The sequence below is a fragment of the Schistocerca piceifrons genome, chromosome 1 (assembly GCF_021461385.2).
Source record: "Schistocerca piceifrons isolate TAMUIC-IGC-003096 chromosome 1, iqSchPice1.1, whole genome shotgun sequence".
NCBI lineage: Eukaryota > Metazoa > Arthropoda > Insecta > Orthoptera > Acrididae > Schistocerca > Schistocerca piceifrons.
Window position 1 is genome coordinate 269,215,991 of NC_060138.1, and position 23,390 is coordinate 269,239,380.

The 23,390-nt window shown below is 36.3% G+C and overlaps 1 protein-coding gene across 2 annotated transcripts in view; it reads right to left on the reverse strand.

Annotated features, from left to right (window-relative positions):
* LOC124782272 (carboxypeptidase M-like) overlaps nucleotides 1–23,390 on the reverse strand; it is a 300,939-nt gene that overhangs the window by 14,611 nt on the left and 262,938 nt on the right. For both annotated transcript variants that reach the window (XM_047253925.1, XM_047253926.1), the window contains exons 8-9: nucleotides 21,195–21,371; nucleotides 16,724–16,816 (exon numbers count right to left, since the gene is read on the reverse strand). In XM_047253925.1, coding sequence (XP_047109881.1) covers nucleotides 16,724–16,816; nucleotides 21,195–21,371 — 270 coding nt within the window. The remainder of the gene's footprint in view (nucleotides 1–16,723; nucleotides 16,817–21,194; nucleotides 21,372–23,390) is intronic.

A 23,390-nucleotide genomic window follows, 5' to 3' on the forward strand; every position in this document is an offset into this window, starting at 1 on the left:
TGCCTGTGACTCAGTGTCTTCAGTGAGTAGCATTCTATCCTTCTCATAATGTAGTTGTTATTGCATCCTGGACTTTCCATTCACATAAATATAATTATTTGAAAAGAGTAAGAAACAAAAAATTTGCCTAATAGATGCAGATGAGTATCACATCAGATGAATGGCAAATAGCAATAAACAAATGATATTAAATTCTAACAGCAATTACTATGGCATGTTTATTCTAATCTTCATGCAGTGATGGAGATATTTATGAAGATATGGCAGAATGTACTCACAGTTTTACCCCAGCTGCTAACATATATTTTATTATGTGGTGTGAAATTTTCTTACTTGATACAGAATGCTTGTTTGTACATTGTTTACTATTTATAATTAGTTATTAAGTTGGCTGGTAAGTCACAGACAGCAGTAGTGCTCTGTCTGCTGGTTGGGATATGGGCTTCAGTTCAGTTGTGTTAAATACCAATAATAGTTGAAGACCTTACATACCTTAGTGCTTGAGCATAGTTTCCAGACAGTCTTGTGAACCAGCTCGAGTAAATTTGAAGTTGTACCCTCATTTACATTAGAGACACACATGTCAAAAATTTTTAATGCATGTTTGGAAACTTATTCAATTCAAGGAGAGGAAGTGATAAGTTTATACTGTTACCGTTAGTGTAAGTCTTATTAAATTTTACAGAATGCAATTCAGAGATGTAAAGAAAGTGACTATATGCTACATACAAAATATGCAATTCATTTGGCAATAAAAGAATAATGTTTTGCCAGGAACATATGATCATGCTAAGACTCTCTGATAATCATAGCTTTAAAAGAAGTTTAGGACTTGAAATGAAAGACTGCAAGTGATATATCATTGTAGAACAACCATTAAAGAAATGTTGTTGATGAAGGATGGCAGGTAGTTGAAAAAGATAGCAAATGTCATGCATAAACTGCAGCAAGTGCAGGCATAACACTGGTTATTGCTATTTTGCATAAGTCAAAAAATTGCACAGAAATTATTCAGTTTATTCATTGTAATTGCTGACTTGTTCTTCCTGGATTTCTATAAAGATTCAATGTATTTTTGTTTTTAGTCAGAAACTGTCAAGGTGTTTGTCATTAGTTAATTGGTGTTCCTTTTATTTGTTTGTATATTTGAGATATATGAATAGTATAATAGTGAGCAATCTTAGTGAAATGGAATTACTAATAATGGAATGTCTCCACATGTTGTACCACTGTCTTTCTAATGTTATTATGTTCAATATGTATTTCTACACTGATTTAACAACACTTATACTGATGTTAACATCATGGGTAAGTCAGTTATGAAAATCTATTGTTCCTTGCATTTTGATATTTTTTCTGTTAATTAATGAGGTTACAATTCAGTCTTGATATTTGCAGTGCTTTTTATCTTCAATTGCTTTATTCTGAAGCATTTTCAAGTAACAGCATGAACTCCCAGTAGAGTTTAGTAGTCCATGCTGTCTCTTCTGTCATGAATGGGACAATGCAGCTTGAGTAATCTTTTTAGACTGCCAGCATGCCATGAAGGGTCATTCGAAGTGTAGACTGTACACACTTTGTCAATTTACCCTCTGAAGTGTTATGAGCACAGGAACTGGCCCACAAACTTGATGCTCACCATTTGTACCTTCACCCACTGCTGTGTCCCACAAAACATTGAAGATCAGGTCCACAGTGATTACTGTGGTCAACAACAGCAGCTGATGATCATTATCTACACATTATGTCTCATATGCATCCTGAACAGAATACAATACAGCCGTTTTTTGCCATTTTAGAGGCAACTGGTAGTCCTGCGTCTACCTATAGAGCATGAAACAATCTCCATACAATCAATTTAGCCTCTAGGAATACAGCTGTCGAGATGATTTAGTGGTGTGACACATTCAGGAAGACAGCAGATCCCTGTCTGGTCATACAGTGTTTGGTTTTCTGTGATTTTCCAAAATCTCTTAGGTGAAAACCAGGATGATTCCTTTGAGGAATCACAGTTGATCTCCTGTCCAATCTTTCCCCACCCTAAGCTCATGGTGCATCTCTAATGATCTTGACATCAACAGGTCTTTAAACCCTAATCTTCCTTCCTTCCTTTTAAAGGAATTCATTATGAAGAAAACTACAAACCCCAGCAGCTTGGTGCATGCAGAAAGTTGTCAATGGTGCACCCAGAATCAAACTTGAGTCAGTGGTATTGGACTCTCTCTGCCAGTGAATGCAAGATTTGCATGATGTTTGGTTAATGTCATAGAAGAGTGAAGAGTCATTCAGATAGAAATGCATGTTGTCTTCTACAGGTGCAGTAGAGATCTACCTGTAAGGCAATTCCAGTCATGGCGCTACTCTTGTACGACAGTCCTAACATTTTTGGCCTCAACAACTTTGACAACTTCAGCCTCCAAATTTCGGATGGCGTGGCAATGATCAACTCCCTTGCCAACCATGACAGCATCACAAAGGTGTGTGAAAAATAGCATCAGATTTTTGAGGACTGTCTGGGTGTAGCAAACAACTTTTATGCCTGTATTATCTTGGAAGATGCTGCCCAGTTGCGATTTTTTGAAGCACAAGAGCAAGATCTCTTATTATCTTCACTTCATCCCTAATGCTGCCCAGATCGTGGAACCTTTAAAGGCTCTCAGGTGGAAAAAGTTTCCCTCTGTCCGGTCATCTGAACAAAAAATGAGTTTCCAGACATTAAGAAAAGTCTCGCTTAGGTATAGATGTCTAGTTCACTTTATTCCTGCTAAACCTGTTTTCCTGATGGTGGATGCCTTCTCCTATGGTGATAGGGTGGTGCTGTCCTACAAGATTGGTACCATGGGCCACCCAATTGTATTCACACTAAAACTGATTAGCAAAGCTCAGGTAAATTATAATCAACTAATCAACTAGAGCATTGCCCAGTTTCATCAGTGTCATTATGGACAAAAATGTTTTACTGCTAATGGACTGCAAGCCTCTCATCAGGTTATTACACCCAGCCAAACCTGTGCCCGACTGGACAGTGCCAAAATTTCAAAAATGAGCACTTTCCCTGGTTAGTTATCATTTTAGATTTCCTATCACCCCACAACACACCATGCTAGTGTGTATACTTTATCTCGTCTTCCTGTCAGATCAGATGCAGAACTGATTCTCCTGAGGAAGCTTGCTTCCACATTGACCATGCCAATTAAGCCACCATTGAATCACCATGACCATGGGGCAAGATGGGGCTCCTTTGCCAGTTCATTCAGTCAGGCAGGCCTATGGAAGGATAGGAATTAAGCTTCCCAGTGAGTCTCATTGGTTTTGGTTCTTCCATCAGGATGCATTTTCAGTCCAGAATAGAGTTGTGCTCTTACACACACCAAATCAACAGACCTGGTTGCTGATCCTGGCATCTCTGTGGCAGGAGGGGTTGGAATTACTTCATAAAGGACATTGAGAAATCATTTGTATGAAGCAATTGGCCAAGTGGCACCACATGTGGCTAGGGATGGACAAGGACATTGAAAACATGATTGTGCATTGCAAGGAGTGCACTGAGAACATACCTGCTCCCCCCTGGCAATGAATTCAACATCAATTTTCCAGGGAAATTTTGGGGTTTGCAATGGCTTGTTGTCATGAACACTTTTTTCCAAATTTCCTTAATGTTGACCAGCACAATTCAAGTTTTAGCAACTATATTCTGTCAGGAAGGATTACCAACCATTGTATCTGGTAAGGGCCCACAACTCATTTCAACAGAATTCGTATCTTTCTGTAATGCTAATGGCACTCCCCCCCCCCCCCCCCCCCCCATATCAGATCAGCACCTTCCTTATCACAATCTAGCTGTAAAGCAGAGCAATTTGTTTGTACCATCAAAGCATAAAATTCGAAATTAAGGCTGTCTCACTCCAAGGAAAATGCTCTGCTTCTGTTCTTACTGACATATTGTACGATGCACCTTGGAGATATGTTCCCGGCTGAACTTCTACATGGCAGGTCTCACCAGACTACACTGCATCTCCTCTTTCCTCCACATTCTCCAGGTGCTCCTTTGTCCCCCTTGAAATTCCAAGCCTATGCCATGGTGTATTTCAGGGTTTTTGACAGTGGTCATTTGTGGGGACCTGGGATCATAGTCTGACTTGTGTGTCTACCGAGATGCCCATGGACCAGGACTTGCAAATGTCATCACAGGACTGCTTCCACCAAGACAGCTAGAAGGCACATACCACCTCTGGTTTTTCTTCTGGTTTTTCTAGGGGCCTGCGCAGTGAATGCTGGAATGTGGGTCAACTATGCCTGCACCCAGCTCTTGGTTTAACCTCATCACCCTGCCTCCAGCCCTCCCCGCCCTCATCATGGCCCCTCATAGTACACCACAATGGTGAGGCATCTGATGTGGGGGGGAGTGTGGTATCATCAATTTGTACTTCATGATGCGTACTGCCATCGCCCACAGCACACAACGTCACACAGCCAATGACCAGCCATACCTGGTTCATATGTAGTGTCACCCAACTATATAGTGCAGGCATAGCCTATGGACATAGTTGCCTCCATAGTAATGCAGCAACACCTTGCTCGTTTACCCATGTCAAACAGCAGCATGATGGTACTGCACCAATCACATAGTATCACGTCATTATAGACTCATTGACACCAGGCATACTCCTACACTGCCAGGGCTTTGTAAGTGTATATGGAACCTCAGGCCAGGCAGTCTCATCTTGGACTTCACTGCTGCTGGTATCCCAATGCCATGCCATTTAGATTGCCCTCATCTGTATTTCAACTTCACTTGGAAATGGACTATTCAGGGATTTTTACTACTTGCCACTTTAGCCATCAGATTCATCCACAGACTTTGCTGATTGACATCCCAGTGACAGTGCTAGCTCCATCACTGAAGTGTTGTATGTATCTTCACTTGTAGAGGAATAAACCTTGTTGATTACTCATGCCTTCCATTATTTGTTGTTATCCCATTTACAGATACAACAAATGTTGTGGAGAGCAAGCCAAGAAGAATTCAAGTGTATTATAGCGCATAGGGTTGAGCAACATGGTATAAGTCATTACTCTGCAGCATATTTTGATTTCATGTATGTGCAAAGCTATGCACTTTTGAACAGATATCCTTTATGTTTGAGTTTCATACAGCTTTTTTCCCCGATATTCTAAGCCCACATAAGTCTGCAGACTTGCGGGTGGTGCAAAAACATTTTTAAGCAGTTTATTGTATTTGTTTTGCAAAAGCACTTCATAAGCAATTTTTATATTGTGTACTGTCTCAAATACAGGGTGATTCAAAAAGAATACCACAACTTTAGGAATTTAAAACTCTGCAACGACAAAAGGCAGAGCTAAGCACTATCTGTCGGCGAATTAAGGGAGCTATAAAGTTTCATTTAGTTGTACATTTGTTCGCTTGAGGCGCTGTTGACTAGGCGTCAGCGTCAGTTGATGCTAAGATGGTGATCGCTCAACAGAAAGCTTTTTGTGTTATTGAGTACGGCAGAAGTGAATCGACGACAGTTGTTCAGCGTGCATTTCGAACGAAGTATGGTGTTAAACCTCCTGATAGGTGGTGTATTAAACGTTGGTATAAACAGTTTACAGAGAATGGGTGTTTGTGCAAAGGGAAAAGTTCTGGACGGCCGAGAACGAGTGATGAAAATGTAGCACGCATCCAGCAAGCATTTGTTCGCAGCCCAGAAAAATCGACTCGCAGAGCTAGCAGAGAGCTGCAAATTCCAGAATCAACTGTATGGAGAGTCCTACGAAAAAGGTTAGTTATGAAACCTTATCGTCTGAAATTGGTTCAAGCACTGTCTGCAGCTGATAAGATTAAAAGAATCGATTTCTGTGATTTTATCCTTGCTCAAATGGAAACAGATGAATCTTTCGTTTCAAAGATTGTGTTTAGTGATGAAGCAACTTTCCACACTAACGGGAAAGTCAACCGTCACAATGTTTGTATATGGGGCACTGAGAATCCGCGGGAAACAACTCAGTATGAACGTGACTCACCTAAGGTGAACGTTTTCTGTGCCATTTCAGCCAATAAAGTTTTTGGTCCCGTTTTCTTCGAAGGTGCTACTGTAACTGGACTACAGTATCTGGAGATGTTAGAGAATTGGCTGTTCCCTCAGCTCGAATAAGAAGCACAACAATTCATATTTCAGCAGGATGGAGCGCCACCACATTGGCACTTATCTGTCCGTAACTACCTGAACGTCAACTACCCGAGGCGATGGATCGGCCGCCAGGCAGACCGTGACAGAGCACTTCATCACTGGCCTCCAAGAAGCCCTGATCTTACCCCCTGCGATTTTTTCTTATGGGGGTATGTTAAGGATATGGTGTTTCGGCCACCTCTCCCAGCCACCATTGATGATTTGAAACGAGAAATAACAGCAGCTATCCAAACTGTTACGCCTGATATGCTACAGAGAGTGTGGAACGAGTTGGAGTATCGGGTTGATATTGCTCGAGTGTCTGGAGGGGGCCATATTGAACATCTCTGAACTTGTTTTTGAATGAAAAAAAACTTTTTAAATACTCTTTGTAATGATGTATAACAGAAGGTTATATTATGTTTCTTTCATTAAATACACATTTTTAAAGTTGTAGTATTCTTTTTGAATCACCCTGTATAATACCAGGTTAAGTCCAGTATTCTTCCTCATACTGGTATAATTTAGTTTCACATAAATTATGACAGGTTACATTCTTTAGGAACTTAAAGATGATGAAAGAGTAGGGACTGACTCCACTGTCATGCTTCACTACTGTAAACTGAAAAATGTTGAAAAATACATTTTTTCATCTGTACTAAAGAAGAACAGTAAAAAATGAACTGTATCTAGTAATTTTCTTAAATGTTTTTGTGTATTTACAAAGCAATAAATGAAAGAGAGTAATAAAAGTAGTCGATTAGTATTTCATTATTATTTTTTATTTAAAATGGTAATAAAAAGGAGTCTTACATTATATATAGACAAATTACAATAAATATAATTATATACCTGAATGGTTTTGGAAATGAAAAAGATCAGAGTATTATAGTTTTCATTTGGTACAACAGGAAGATCACATACAACTATATTTTCATCAGAACTATGCTGCATGTAATGCTATGAAAAAGAGTGTGTTGTGCAGTTCTGAAGTAATCCAATGCATGATGTGAAACTAAGTATATATTTCGACTGCATGAGATAGTTCGTAGTACTGAGTAAATGCAAAGAAAGACAGGCATGCCGTGAATGAATGTACTGCATAATAAATTTTAGCTGTTCATTTGTACACCTTCTCTTAAGTTTTCATAAAAGTCACATGCATAGTAACATGAAGATATCATTATGTCATATTAGAAAAAGAATATTAAAACAAAAGAAATTCCACAATGGAAACAATTACCAAAAAGGTGGTAAGGCAACCTCTCATCTGAAATTAATTGATGGGTGGCACACAGACATGTGCAACAGCACAGACATGTCACTAGCTTTCAAGCTACCACTTGTTTTCCATTTTAACTATACACTTTCACGTAAAACAGAGACAGTGTTTTGGTGTCTGTGTGTTAAGTGCATGAACATGGAAAAACTGTAGTAGTTAAAAAGCTGGTGACATACCTGTGATGTGATGTGTATCTATATGCCACCCTCAGCTTCAGGTAAGTGGTGCCAATCCGCATTTTTGCTTTGAAAGGAAGTAGAAACATGAAGAAACAGTAAAGATAGGTAAAAGGTATCCTTGTTGTGAAATTCAATTATAGTTTGCCAGACTGAATCATTTAGAAATGTTAACTGCAAAGAGGAGAGATTACCACAGAGAGAGAGAGAGAGAGAAGGAGGGGATGAACCAACAAAAGTAGTATTTTAAAAAGCAAGCAGTGTATACAGAACACGGAAATAAGTGCGAATTTGTAGAGGGGACAATGTTTAACATAAACATATGAGAGATAAAACAAACAATCGAAACCCTAGGTTGGATATCAACAACGTAAGGAAAAGATAGACAGCTACTTACCAGAATGATTCTGGTCCGAGCTTCCAGAGTTGGTAGTCATGTGTGCATGAGGTGCTTACTTGTATGAATGAATTGTGTGTGTTTCTCTTTCCTTTTCTGATGAGGCTGTGGTCAAAAGATAATATGTAAGTGTCTTTTAATTGTGCCTGTCTGCAACCTAATGTGTCATCTTTATGGTAAGTAGCAATCTACCTTTTTCTTACATTGTACATGAAAGATAAATTAAATAAAGTGTGAGAAATGCATAACAGCTTGAAAGGAGGAGAAAAACTGAGGACGCATCAATGTCAGCATTAAATGAGACGTATTGGATATCAGTAACAGCTGTAACAATTGAGCCATAAGGGACTAGAGTGGATGGAAATCATTTTGGTGGTGGATAGCATGTCACATTCTTGTGATGACACACATGACTTTCTTTTAGCTAGTGATTCATGTTCATTTGTCAGAGACATTTCAACAGCATTTTCTCATTTAAAAAGCTGTTGGTTGGTTCTTGATCTTATATTTTCTTCTTACCCTACTCATTGCTCATTGTGTTAGAACAATTATTTGTCCTTCTGTTTCATCATAAGTAGCTTCAGGTTTGAATGATGTTAATATAACACTTGAAATTTGTGACAGACTGAAGCTGCAGATACAATCAAATCCACATGCAGAATTTTACATTTTCTGAATGTACATTACCATCTGAGGATGGGCTCTCTGTAGATACACAGCTTCCATACTACCTTTACGTCCATTCTACTGCTCATAGCTCTAGGATGACAAGTAAATCATTTATTGCATTAGCAAGAAACTTATTCTTTGCTGGTTCTTGTCACTGTATGAATGTCACCCATTCTGTGTGTAGTGGGATTTTAAATTCTGATTCTGAATGATATTGTTTCTGTTGCTACCTTCATACATAATTTCTTTGTTATTGTAGAATATCTTTACCTCATTACTAATAGTTCTAGATTTTGACTATTCAAAATGCAGCATCTACTTCTGAGCACTCTTTATCTTGAGTAAATATGAACACATTTGCATGGTTTCATACTTTTTTGAGGAAGAGCTGACAGACTCAAAAACTCATAGAAACATGTTTTACTTTATTTTATTTTTTTCCAGAGTTGTAGCATAGTAGTAGTAATCAAGTAGCAGCAGGAGAACAAACTTATAAAAGCTATTACATATGCAAGCTTCTTTGGAGCCAGTGGTTCCTTCTTCTGGCATAAGGGTTAATGAAGAAGGAAGAGGGATGAAGTACGGCTGGTGAGGTTTAGGAAAGGGGGTAGAATTCAGAATGTCACCCAGAATCCTGGATCTCATCTGACTGGGAGTGCTGGATGATGTTTCCAAATTCTACCCATTTTCCTAAAATTCACCAATCCTTCTACTTCACTCCTCTTTCTTCCTCTTCAACCCTTCTGGCAGAAGAAGGAGCTGGTGGCTCCAAAAGTTTACACACGTAATACATTTTATGTGTCTTCTCCTCCCACCACTTGGTGAGTACATTTTTTATCTATCTAATGCATTATATTTTGCAAAATTTTTTATTTTTCTTGATACTGTGACAATACTGATATTGCTTTGTATTTCATTTGTGTTTATACTTGTACAAAATATTTTTTATCTGATGCTACAAGTGAAAAGCATACTAGTCATGGAGAAGTTTCCTCCATGGAAATGAAAGTGAAAGGGAATGGAACAAAGAGTGTTCTACAGAGGTTACTCATTATTATCACCAAGAAAAATAATTTTAATTGAGGACTTAATGTCATGTCTCTCTTCCTCCCACTTATTTTTCAAATATGACTTTTATCTCCTAAAAGCAAACTGCTAATTTTGAAAGCTTGCACAAGGGAGTTTGTATTTCATTTCTTTCATCTTGCCTTTTAACTATCTTTACTGTACCACTCTAAATATTGTCTAATCAAATCAAACTATTACATGCATGGACTGCAATGAATATTTGCTGTCAACCAATCTGATAAAAATATATCCTTGCCAACACAGATACACCTTTGTTATGCATGGTACAAACAAATCTATCTTTGTGCTAATGAAATTCAGATCTGCACAACTAGTTGAGATCTACAGTAATCTCTACAATTACCACTTCCATACTATTCACGATATGTTAAAACTGTAAAATACAAACAAAAAGGAACATGAACTCTATTAATTTTGGTAAGATTAAAATATAATGATTTGAATAAATGACAATGTAGTACCAAAGACAAATTGTTCCATCTGAGTTACCTGCCCTATCACATTAAAAATTAACATTGTGATCTCACATTAAGTTATATTTTTACAGAAAAAAGGTTGTCAGTCTTCTGAGAATAAAGCGTACTCACATATTCAAGTTAAAATTAATGTCTAGGCATCATCACAACTACAAATTAGTGAATGTTTCTCTCATTTTGATCCCAGAATTTAGTGGAGAGAATGTGATGAGTTCAAATAAAGCAATCCACATACTAAATTAGATTTAGTCATTTCTGCAAAATTAACCTCTATGAGAGAAAGAATTGGAACTACAACATCTGTCATATTTTTAAAATATTATGTTAATGCAATGTTATATACAAGTATGTTATTTCAATGCTAACCATAACAGGCACAAATTTTAGAATAGTACAAGTGCAGTGTGCATCTCATTAATCAAATTTCATAATGGTGACTGTAATTGTGTCTACTGCTTCATTCTTTTTCATTCTTAAATATGTTGACAATGAGTATCTATTGTAGTTGTTTTTCTCCCAATTTCTCCATCCTATTGCTCAATGTTTTTTCCCCCACAGTGAGATATCTGTAATTTGTGCTTGTGCTTTTGTGTCTGTGTGTGTGTGTGTGTGTTTTATGAATTTGATTAAATGTTTTTATTGCTTTCTTTCATCATCTTTTTTTGTTAAATTGTGTCTTCTTTCACGTCATACTGGATATAAAATAAATTTCTAGTCAACTAATCTACAGTATATTCTCTACTTAAATGTAGTGGTTGTGTGTTCTAAATATTTTTTTGTCATTATTTCATAAAAGGAGAAGCTCAACAAAAGTATTTACAAATTTGATATAAATATACCAGATTTAAAAATTCTGACTTTGTTGTCCTTCACCATTACAAACAGTTTCCATTTTTAATTTTTACATGCATTTCAGCATAAAATTATCAACAAGGCATTTATTCTACATTTCAGTTTACAATTACTGCATCTCTTCTTAAATTTGTTTCACAAAAATATAACAGTTCAAAAATTGTGGTAAGACAACCATTCACTAGCTGTGAAGTATTTTAAAATTAGCGTATTACCCGGGACCAGCCCGGGCTGGTGTTGCATGAGCCCTGAGTGCATGTAGGGGTGAATCAACGTGTGGTGGTGGTCTCAATATAAGGTGGGACTTACAGGACCAGTAGTGCACATTTGACTATATGGCTGCAGTATATGCATTTGAGTTCTCATAAGTGGCAGGACACTTAATAAATGTTGCTCACTATGTAGACAGCAATTGTGACTGTGATGGCCCTTATGTTACATGAAAATAATATCTAATGAAAATATTTTACCCACCACTTCAAAAAATACAGTGCAGTCAATTGGTCTACTTTAATATAAGACAGAGTTCATGTAAAAGATCACTTGCAGATGAATCAATCATGCAGCAATGAAGGCACATGTGGGATGCTTTTCTCAAGATCAATTATGTGAACTTAATACATAGTTAAAAATTATTTTGCAGGATGTTGGCACCATATAATCCTGTAATTGCTATGAGTACCATAAATAAATCAGTAAAAATGGAGAAAATTCTTTGTCTTGGCAGTACACATCCTTATAAAATTAGTGAAAAAAAGTTCCTCACGCTGATTCATTATTAGCTCTCTGTAACACATGGTGATGTGTAGACCAGCAATGAGGAGCTTTTCTTCACTAATTTTATAAGGATGTGTGCTGCCAAGACAAAGAATTTTCTCCATTTTTACTGATTTACTAATGGTACTCATGTCTTTACTAATCTTGCATTACTCCTTCATTTAAAAGGCAACCACTTTACATTTATTTCAGTTCCGCTGACCATGCATTTCATTTTGCTCTCTAACTCATATCTGATGTAAACAAACTAATTTAAAGTATTGCTTCTGAAACTTTCTGTGGTACAGAGTTATGATTGCTTTTCAAAATACATATTTCCAATGTAAAAGCACCACTTCTGAGAACAAGAAGCACTGGCAGATAATTTTCTACATGCAGCTGTGAGAGCACCAAACTATTCCGTAAAATATCGCAAACATGTTACTTAATTTCAGGTACATTCCAGACCTATGTATGTATCCCTATAACCCTTTTCACTTTGTGATTAAAACTTTGACTACTGACATAAGCCATGAGCTCTCTTGCATAAGTAGCTAAATAATCTCTGCAAGTGTAGTACATGGGCACATAAAAACTATTTTTAAAGCAAAAAGATTAAAGAAAATTGCCAGAAGCCACAAATCACTAGCCAATCATTTGACTACAGGAGAAAACTAGAAAAAGAAACGAGTAGAGATATGGCAGAAGGAAAGTAAGTCACCTACAAAATAGATGCAATATGGAAACACTGCATGACAGAATGAAATTGCAGTACTGAAGTTTAACACTCTATTTTAAAGAATATATCTAAATTAGCCCACTCAACTTTACAAAGTGTTAACTATCATGGGTAGAAATGAGTCTGAAGTAGGAAAAAAATGTAAAAAAATGAAACAGAGAGAGGCTGGAAACAAAAATCAATGTGATGTATAGGACATACAATCATTCTTTATGAGGATAAGTGTATCATCAAAGTATTATCACAAGAAATGCTAATATTAGGCAACACTGCCATTGCATTCCAGTGAAGAATCACTTAATTAATTTTGCTGTCAAGGCTATGATTTCCCATAATCAAAGGAGCCAGAAAGACAGATAAAGCACATGAGTGGATGATGTGACCTGAGATATAAGAAAGGAGTTATAGAAGATGGAAAATAAGAGTAAGGTTATCTGAGTGCATCATTGTTCCCTTATGATGTCAAGAAGTTGTAAACCTGTCCTATGAAGAAGCGAAAAGATCAAGATCTTTGATGAGGTTAGCTTTATTTAAGACAAAGATCTTTAAATACTCAATATAACTAACTATTAAATTCATTGTCAACAGCTGCATTATCAGTGTAGTGCTTAAAAAATTATCTCATGTTATACTGACCTTATTGATTTTCCATGATAAACTATGTAGCACTGATCTCATTGCTTAGTGAATCACTAGAGTAGGGTTTATCAATTACTTACTCTGCTAATTAACATTCTTTCCTTATACTGTGTTCTGAAAATAGGTCATATATTATATACTGCTGTTTACAGCCTGCAGAGAAGGAAAGAAAGAGAGAAAACCACAGCAATGACAGCTATATCAAAGCAGAGGTAGAAGAAAAAGTTAACAAACATGTTTAAGAGTGAATTAAACATTTACAAGGTGTATGGAGTACATAATAAATAATGGATATGGCAGAGACGTATTTGGGGAACTGGAGCAATAAACCCAAACATTGTGAACCACTTCTCTCTATTACTGATGGAATGAAATGGGGCAGTGTTTGAAGCACAGGACTCACATTCAGGAGCTGTCCTCCCAGCTATATTTACATTTTCTATGGTTTCTTAGAAAAACCATGGTTGATTTTAGTCTATCCTTATCAATTCCAAACTTGAGCTTCTTCTCTTGTAATTTTATTACTAACAGTACATTTCATTTTAAGCTTTCCTTACTTTGTCCTTCATTTGTTTCTTCCTTTTTTCTGTAATTCATCTAACTTCATCTAATTTCTTTTTGTATTTGTATCAGTCATCATGTTCTTTAATTTTTTGCCTCTGCTTTATTTAGAAATAGAGAACAAATGAGTTTTTCCATTCATTAATCACTTCAAAATGTTTCTTAGCTGTTGTCTTTAAACAGGGACAATAAGCAATAATTTTACGTTAGAGCTAATTTTGTCATTATTTTTTATCTATTTTGGTTTTATTTTATAATAGCTCATTCTTCTTCCTTGTTCTTTACGTCTGCCTTGTTATGCAACAAGAAAGAATAATAAGGAAAGAGATAACAAAATCTACCAATGAAAGTAAGTACAGTAAGCTTTAAAAGACACTAAATTGTGCCAGAACAGTAATATAATCAAACACTTAGTGTGGCTGAAATCCAGAGTGAGTAGAGGATCATGTGACCAACAACAAGCTATGATATGAGTGCCAACTGAAACTGACATATAAAAACATTCTTGCTGAGAAACCTCCACGATGATAGTATGCTCAAGCATTACATGCAAAAATTAGAGAAGACTCTCAGTTAATTTCATTGATGCTTGAATAGTTCTAGCATCATAAAGAAATGTCTTGAGCTCTAATTGTTTCTGCAGAGAAGGTATTTCACAACATTAACAGTATACTCACACAAAAAATGAGGTTAGAATTAGTAGTTTATCTCAAGCCAAATTCTTCAGCATACTGTGAAAAGAAATGAGAGTCATATGCTATAAAGCCTTTGGATATACTGAAGTTTCACTGAATAATGGAGAAAATATGGTATTTCTTGGTATTTCCATAAAAACCCATATTTCTGAAATTTGTCTGCTTATTTTGTGTTCAAAATATTTTGAGTCCTCTTCAAGAGCATTTTTTTTAATTGATCTTCAAAATGACATACACTTCGCCCTACATCCTTTGCTATTTCTTCCATATAATCATTCATCCATTTTCATCTTTAATTATTGTATATTGTTCCAAGTTCCACCTCAGTTTCAGCTGTTGTTTAATGTATTGTTGAGCTTACAAGAGTGATATACCTTGCATTATAGCAAGTTCGTCATTATGTTTGTTCTACACATTTTAAAAAATCATAGTGACATACTCATGCTTTGATAAAAACTGGAAGGAGAAAGCTGAATAGGTAAAACATAGGTAAAACATCTCTCATGAAACCATTTTCATATCATTCTGCTTTTCATCCTTCTTCTTTTTTTTTTTTACTCTTGAGAAAAACATCTAACTCTCCAAGCTAGACGGCATTTGCCTGTTCACTTGCTTTCCCACAAAATTCTGAAATTAATATGATTTTTCTACTTATCTTTGTTTTACTAATGATTTACATACTCTTGCACTCATTTTACATAACCAGGCTACAGATTCACCTAAGAAGTACGATGCTTTCATGAAATACTGCACATAATTCCAATAAATATTCTCTCTCTCTACCTTTTCTTGATTTCTATCTCCTCATTTTTTAAAAATCTGATCATTGTCTATTCTTTGAGGATATTCCCAACAGAAGTTTTGGATATATAATTTGGATGAGTTCTATTTGTGAATTCATGGTTCGTATAATGTCACTAATAAGAGTTACATAACTTTATGTGTCTCTTGAAGCTGTAGTTTCAGAAATGTATCATATATATCATATAGAGTTACAACTTCAACACAAGAATCTTTTCATAGTGCAAGATAAAGGTAACCACTCAATGAGGAGTCCATCCCAGCATGGATTATTATGATGAATTTTAGAGATGAACTGTGTAAGCCACAGACATGGCATAACAAATGTTATTTTGGTAACATGGCAAGTGAATATGTGAATGGCAAATGAATGTGTGAAGCTATTCAGTGTACTAGTTGCAGCAGCCTTTGATATAATTCATAGTGCTGATTACTTTCACATCAAAGTTCTGCTGCAAAAATTGTGTCACCTTTTACAGATGATAACTTGTTTTTTATTTTAATTTTTATTGTTTTATTTTTGAAATGTAAGGGATTGGCAGCATCCCACAGCAACCTTCATAACCTTCACATTTTCAGTGATCTTTATCCATTTTTCTTCATTTGTGTTGTAACATTTAGTAAACATTATCTGCCATATCTCTCTCAGGCCATCATTTTTCCTCAGTTACTTCTTACCTTAATAAGTTATTACAGTCTAAATTTATATAATTATTTTATTGGTGTTCTTATTTTTTCAGCTATCTGTTTATTTATTCTTTTTCTGTGACCCTAAGCTTTTTATTTGCTTATTGATCCATTGACATCGGAACAATTAGAAAGTAAATATTCAGTCTCGTTGCTTGGTCTTCTGATTTTCATATGAGTCCTAGTATGTAACTTGGTGATAGTGGCTGTTTTCAGGAAGCATTCTTTCTCAGATAACAGATGAACTAACAAAACTTTCTGCCTAAACTTTTGCCACATTATCAGCTTACTAGCTCATCACCATGGCCACCCTTTATATAGAAAAATTATTGATTTTATTTTTTGCACAATGTCATATTGCTGCAATACAGCAAAGTTGTCTGCATACTGAGCATATTACTGAAGAAACCATGATATGACTAAGATAAATTATGTGCTAAGGCCACTAGACACACCAGGAAAGAAGTGATGGGATGGTAGTAAACGAAATGTTGGTTGGTATTTGCCCCAGCTTTATTTTCATAAGAAGCTGGGCTGTAATATGAGTAAGGTGAAAGACGTAAATCATCTGGTTCTCCCCTGTCACCTCCAGTTGTCACTATACTTCCTGGTAGCCTTGGAGGAGCAGGAGCTGCTGCCACTGCTACACCACTTTGGGTATCACCTTGATAAGGGGGCAATGGTCGTGAAGACCCTTTTCTTTGCAGATTAACAACTGGCCCATCACCTACCTTTGCAGGATGCAATGTAACATTGAGAAGTGTTGGATGCTGTTCCACAACTGTGAATTCTAGCTCACGAGGGATGTAACCATCAGCATAAACCTGAAAAGAAGCATATTATCTTTTAAAAACTATCTTGTTAATAATACAATTCATTTTACTACTGCTTTCACAACTACTGAGTAACAAGTGGAAAATGAAACATTATTTCTACTTTTCCCATGCCTTTGCGGTATCCAATGTTCAAAGTTCTTGTTATTCTCATACACAGGTGTTGTGTGCTTTTCGCTGCATGGTAAGAATGAATGTTTTCTAAGATCATGTGTAATCTGCTAAGCAACTTCCATAATGGGTGGCCACTTGATGATGCTTACCAAATTGTTAATTATGCACAAGTGAAGCGACATATCACTGAGAAACAGTTAATGTAGTGTACAAAAGCAGCTTCTTCCTACTGATATGTTCTTTGACTTGTTTCTCATCACTGATGAGAGTCCTTCATGTTGAATGGAGCTATTGAGAGATTGTGTTGAAGGAACAAATTGACAATTGATCTGTCTTTACCACTATTGTAGCTTTCTGTTATTTCATTAACTTTGTAAATGTCTTAGTGACTTATAGTTGAAACTATGGTATGTACTAACTTACCATCTGAGGCTAAATGCTTCATGACTGAGGTTTGAAATGTATGTCATATTTAAATGATATACTCAAGTTACCTTCATTAACAATGTTACACACCTGTATAAAATATCAAGAAAAATAATCAATTTTTGAAAATATAATGTAATTGGACAGATTCAAAAATCTTCTTACCAAGCTTTTAAAAGGTATTATGAATGTAAACTTTTGGAGCCAGTGGATCCTTCTTTTGGCAGATATGTTGTAAGGGAAGGAAGAGAGGTGAAAGAAAAGGACTGGTGAGTTTTAGAAGAAGTGGTAGAGATCAGGAAAGTCACTCAGAAATCTGGGTCAAGGGAGACTTACTGGATGGGATGAGAAAGAAAGACTGATTGTTGGGGACTGCACCAGATGAGATTACTACTAAATAATTGTGCATAAGTTAAAAGAGCGAAAAACTAAGGGCATTGTATGTGATAGAGGTGGGATGGGGTCAGTGGAAAATAGAAAAGTCAGAAAATGAAATGTGTAGAATACTAAAACAGAGTGAAGAAAGGAAAGTTACTGTGAAGAAATGCTGATACTGGAAAAATTTACGTGGAGTTCAGAGAAATGGTGTCTGGATGAAGAATCTGGATGGAAAGTATAGTGAAACTGGCACTGAGGTCACGACTGTCACGTTGTAGTGCATGTTCTGCAACAGGATATTGTGTGCACTCTTTGACTATGTCCACTCACCCTAACTGATAACTTGATCTTAGTCATGATGATGTAAAAGTCCGAACAGTGTGTACATAAAGCTGGTATATGACATATGTCATTCCACAGGTGGCTCTCCTTTTGACAGTATATGTTTTGCCACTTACAAGGCTGGTATATGTGGTGGTAGGGGTATGCATGTGGTAAGTCTTGCAGGGGATGGTCACAGGAGTAGGAGCCATAAGGTAGGGAAATAAGTCCAGAAGGAGCATAGGGTCGGACAAGGATGTTGTGGAGATTGGGAGGACAATGAAAAGCTATTCTAGGTACGGTGGGCAAAATCTCAGACAGAATGGACCCCATTTCAGGGCATGATTTTAGAAAGTCATGGCCTTGTTGAAGTAGCTGATTAATACATTCAAGGTCAGGATAATACTGGGTGACATGTGATGTACTCTTAAGTCGTTTTTTCAAGAGGTCAGTAGTACCAAGGTTGGATGTGATGACTTCACAGGAACTATTACTTTCTTCACTCTGTTTTTGTTTTCTACACCTTTCATTTTCTCACCTGTCTATTTTTTGGTGTCCGCTTCCCACCTCTATCACATACAATGTACTTAGCTTTTCACTCTTATTAATTTGTGCATGATGTTTTAGCTGTAATCCCTTTCTTCCAAATGACCCTATCTTCCACCTTTAAGTTCTCAGGTTTTCAAATCTCATCTGGTGCAGTCCCCAAAAATCAGTATCTCCTTCTCATCCCATCTGGTAAGTTTTCTCTGACCCAGAATTCTGGATGACTTTTTGAAATTTTATCCCCTTTCCTAAACTTCATCAGTCCTTTTCCTTCATCCCTGTTCTTTCAGCTTCAACCCTTCTGCCAGAAGAAGGAGTCAATGACACCTAAAGCTTGCATGTGTAATACCTTTTATATGTGCGTTCTCTCACCACCAAGTGGTGAGTAGATTTTTACCAATACAACTGCATTACATGTATATGAAAGGTTTTTCTAGTGTTTGAGATGAAAAGTATAAATATTTGCAACCAATGGAAAGCAGTAAAGTATATCAAAGAATAATGACTTAGTCAGTAATGTGTTTGTATCCTCTGTCACTACTCTTCCTCCATCAACAATAACACTGTTTACCTCCGCATTGTTAATGTTTGGTTCCTTTGTACTTTATTAAAATGATCTCAAACCATTTTAAATCATGGAACTTCATAGCAGTAATTATAAATGACTACAGCACAAACAGAAGTTTGCAATCAAATACAGTTTTCTGTTTCAAATCGGTAAGTATTCTGGTTGGACCTCTTTAGAAAATATAAGCAAATATTACATTTTGCCGTATAAAATAATATCATTTATAGTTTTTAATAACTAACAGGGATGTCTGTGAAATGGGAAATTTTGAAACCTCCATCAGTGAAACAAATTTATTCATACAGATATCGAATAAACACAACTTGAATTTACAATGCCTGCAACTTAAAATGACCGTCACTTGAATAGGACATCACAGAGGTGCCCACCCTTCTCCTACATACATTTCCAGTCTTTTATGGAAGTTAGCCATCATGCCTTGCAGGACTGATGATGGAATTTAATTAACTGTGTCGCAAATTTGATCCTACAGTTTCTGGATGGTATGTTGTGGGTCACTCCAGAAGATCTGAGATTTAAAATGACTCCAAAAGAAGAAATCACATGCCAAATTGTCAAGGGATCTTGGAGGCCAGGAAATGTCCTTATTCTTGGGGATGAGATACCCAGAAAAGACGTTCTGTACTGCATTAATTGAATATTGTGAGACATGGCATGTGGCCCAGCTTATTCAAAGAATATAATTTGCAGTTACAGGAAGACCAGCAAGCTGTCGCACTAGGAAATGGTTCACCATGTGAACATAGCATTCTGTATTCAAAGTAAGAGTATTTCTGTGATCATCTTAAAAAAAATAAGGCCCTATGATTCCAAATGATGATATGCTGCACCACACTACCACTTTCTGACTGTGAAGTGATGTATCGTGAAGCATTTCAGGATTTACTGTTACAGCAGTAGCAATTTTTATACATGAAATGTTAAATGAACTAGATGAAGGAGACAAGGTAACAGGCACCTTCCTGGATATGAGTATAGCTTTTGATACTGTGAATCATACAATTCTATTCCATAAATCCTGTCTGGAAGACAGAAAAAAGGAATGAACAGTTGGCAACAAGCAAATCAATCCACAAGATACTTCAATGTGGTATGCTCCAAGGAAGCATATTGGGGCCTTTACTGTTTCTTGTGTACATTAACAATTTAATTGAACCCCAAAACTGCAAAGTTATGAGCTATGCTGATGTGACATCTTTTGTCAGCTGGGGCCATGATATGCTACAAATAGTACTGAATCAATATAACTTCCTGTTAAATTATCTTACTGCAAATAAGTTAGTTATAAATAAAGAGAAGACAGTGACAATGCAATTTAAGCTTAGCTATAGTCAGAACACAAACAGAACTCTATTTACACCTCCATTGGTCCTTAGCTACACAAACAAACACAAATTTTTGGGTATAATTGTTAATGAACACCTGTCATGGAAAGAACATATAGACTATATTTGTAAGAAAATCTGTCCAAATGTGTATCTACTGAAAAAGGGTCTCAGCCTTCCTGGAACATGATAGCTTGAGACAAATATACTTTGGAGTGGTACATCCGCATCACCAGTATAATACTGAGATATGGGATAGGGCACCAGCTGTCTATACAGACAGCATGCTGACGGGAATGAGGCATGACATGCGAGATTTTAATGATCACGAAATACACACTGCATGCCCACATAGCTATTGTTGTTTTTATAAAATGCCTTCATGGCAACAGTAAGTTGTTTACCTGTCCAGAACACCATCTCGACTAAACATTGATATCACGGTCCATGGCAATGATTTATTGTCCCGATTGCACCACTCCCAGTTTCTGATTCCTAATGCAACACACTATTTCCAAGGTTGTCAAATTGTCCATTTCACTGCTGCAACTGCTACTTCTGTTTGGTTTGGCATATTACTCACAAAAGGTGGAATAATATTTTGTGATTGTCAGCTGTTGATCTTTTAAAAAGTGTTCACATTAACTTCACTTATATAAACATTACTTACTTCTAATTTATATACTCCAGGAAGCAATATTCTCCAGAATTCACCATATTTTGTTGTTTGGAAACCAACATCTCGAGATTTTATTTTTAAAGATGCTTTCTCTATTGGATTGCCATTCTCATCCATAACAAATCCATGAATGCCTCTGTGAGCTTCAGCAAGAAATTTAACGAGTGACTGAAAACAGAACACAATTAGTAATTATTTAAAATTATCTGATAAATGAAATATTAATTTCTAAACACTGAAGTTGGTAGCTATATATGATCATAGTTACACAAATGTTGATATTATTTTAAACAGATAATATTTGTCTTGGCAAATAACAGACCCCATTTGATAAACATCTGAGGTGCATGAAAGAAAAAGGGTGAATTTTTTAAACTGGTCCAGCAACAGGGGAGCAGATCAATTTAAGTATGTTGGTACATCAATTCTGATTTCAGTTCTGATTCCTGGAAATCAGTACTCTTAAACAAGATGTCTGCCTTATTCTGCTGTGCCTTTTCGGAGCCACAGGTTATTGTGACTTTACTACCTAACACAGAGGGGTTAACAGATGTACTTCATATGTTCACTATATTCCAAGTTTAAAATCTAAGAATATAAATGTTGTTCACTTCCAGTATACTCAATTATCATTTACACTCATGTCTGGCTAGGAGTCAGCAGAAGTTTTTTATTAGATGTTTTGGTCTGATGTATATGTCAGTGTCTCACAAACTGTCTCATTATTGTATGACAATATTATGAAAAAGATAGATTGTTACTCACCATACAGTGGAGATGTTGCGTTGGAGACAGGCACAACAAAAAACTGCTAAATAAGTTAAAAAAGGCTTTCTTCTGAATTATACAATGTACTCACACACATTTACACAAAGGCAACTCTCTCTCTCTCTCTCTCTCTCACACACACACACACACACACACACACACACACACACAACCACTGTCTGCACGTGTGTGTGTGTGTGTGTCTGTGTGTGTGTGTGTGTGTGTGTGTGTGTGTGAGAGAGAGAGAGAGAGAGAGAGAGAGAGAGTTGCCTTTGTGTAAATGTGTGTGAGTACATTGTATAATTCAGAAGGCCTTTCAACTGAAAGCTTAATTGTAGCAACAGTCTTTTCATTGTGCTTGTCTGCAGCTCAACACCTCCACTATATGGTGAGCAGCAATACATTCTTTTCATAAGATTGTCACCATTCGATCCTGGTTTTTCAATTGTTTCATTGTTATACTGATTGCATGTTTACCAAGAGTATTGTTGAAGGTTGTTTCATTTCTGGGTGAGCTGTCATATTAGTAAATACACACATTTTCTGTGTTCATGCAAAGAGTCATAGATGCCACTTGTAAACACTGAAAAATGAAGAAATCTTGAAAGGAAGGAGGGAAGGAAGATTGGGGTTTCATGTCCCATCGAAGGCTAGGTTTTAAAGACAAAAAGCAAGTTTGGATTCATGAAGGACATCTGTAAATGTATGGTAATGGAATTTAGCATAAATAATTTAGAGAAACTGCAGAAAATTTGAACAGGGATGATCCAATGGGGATCCTAGCTGAACCTTGACCACCCAAGAACAAACTGGTGTGTTACCACTGCAATGCCTATCTCAGAGAAAAGATCTATAAATAGTAGTTCTGGAGGAGAAAATTTTCAGAAAACAAGAAATATTATGCTGTAGTTAGGAAAAGTAGACATTGTTGTGAAAAAACACAAGACACAAATTTCAATTAGCCCAATTTGTTTGTCATAGGAAAGCTGCAGGAAATGTAGTAAGGAAAGAGGAAAGATTTTACTGCTAACCATGTAACACAGACCCCTGTATTTTCAAACAGTATTTTGGCAAACACTGACATTTTGTGATTCCTACAAATGAAAAAACTAACTTTTCATAATAAAACATCTTATTATCTTGGACATTCAGTAGTGAATTACAAATAATTTCAACTCAACAGCTTATATTTCCTTATGGGTGGTGAAACAGGTGATCATTTTGAGAAATAATTAAATAATCTTCCCAGAATTGTATCTGCAGGTCATAATATAACAGATTTGTGACAAATTGATATCAACTTTCAGATAATACAGATGGAAGTATAGACTGACATGCTTACTAAAGCACATTTGAAAAATCACAAAAAGTAAATTACAGCAATTTTGCTCATGATCCTGGTTTTAAATAGACTGCCAA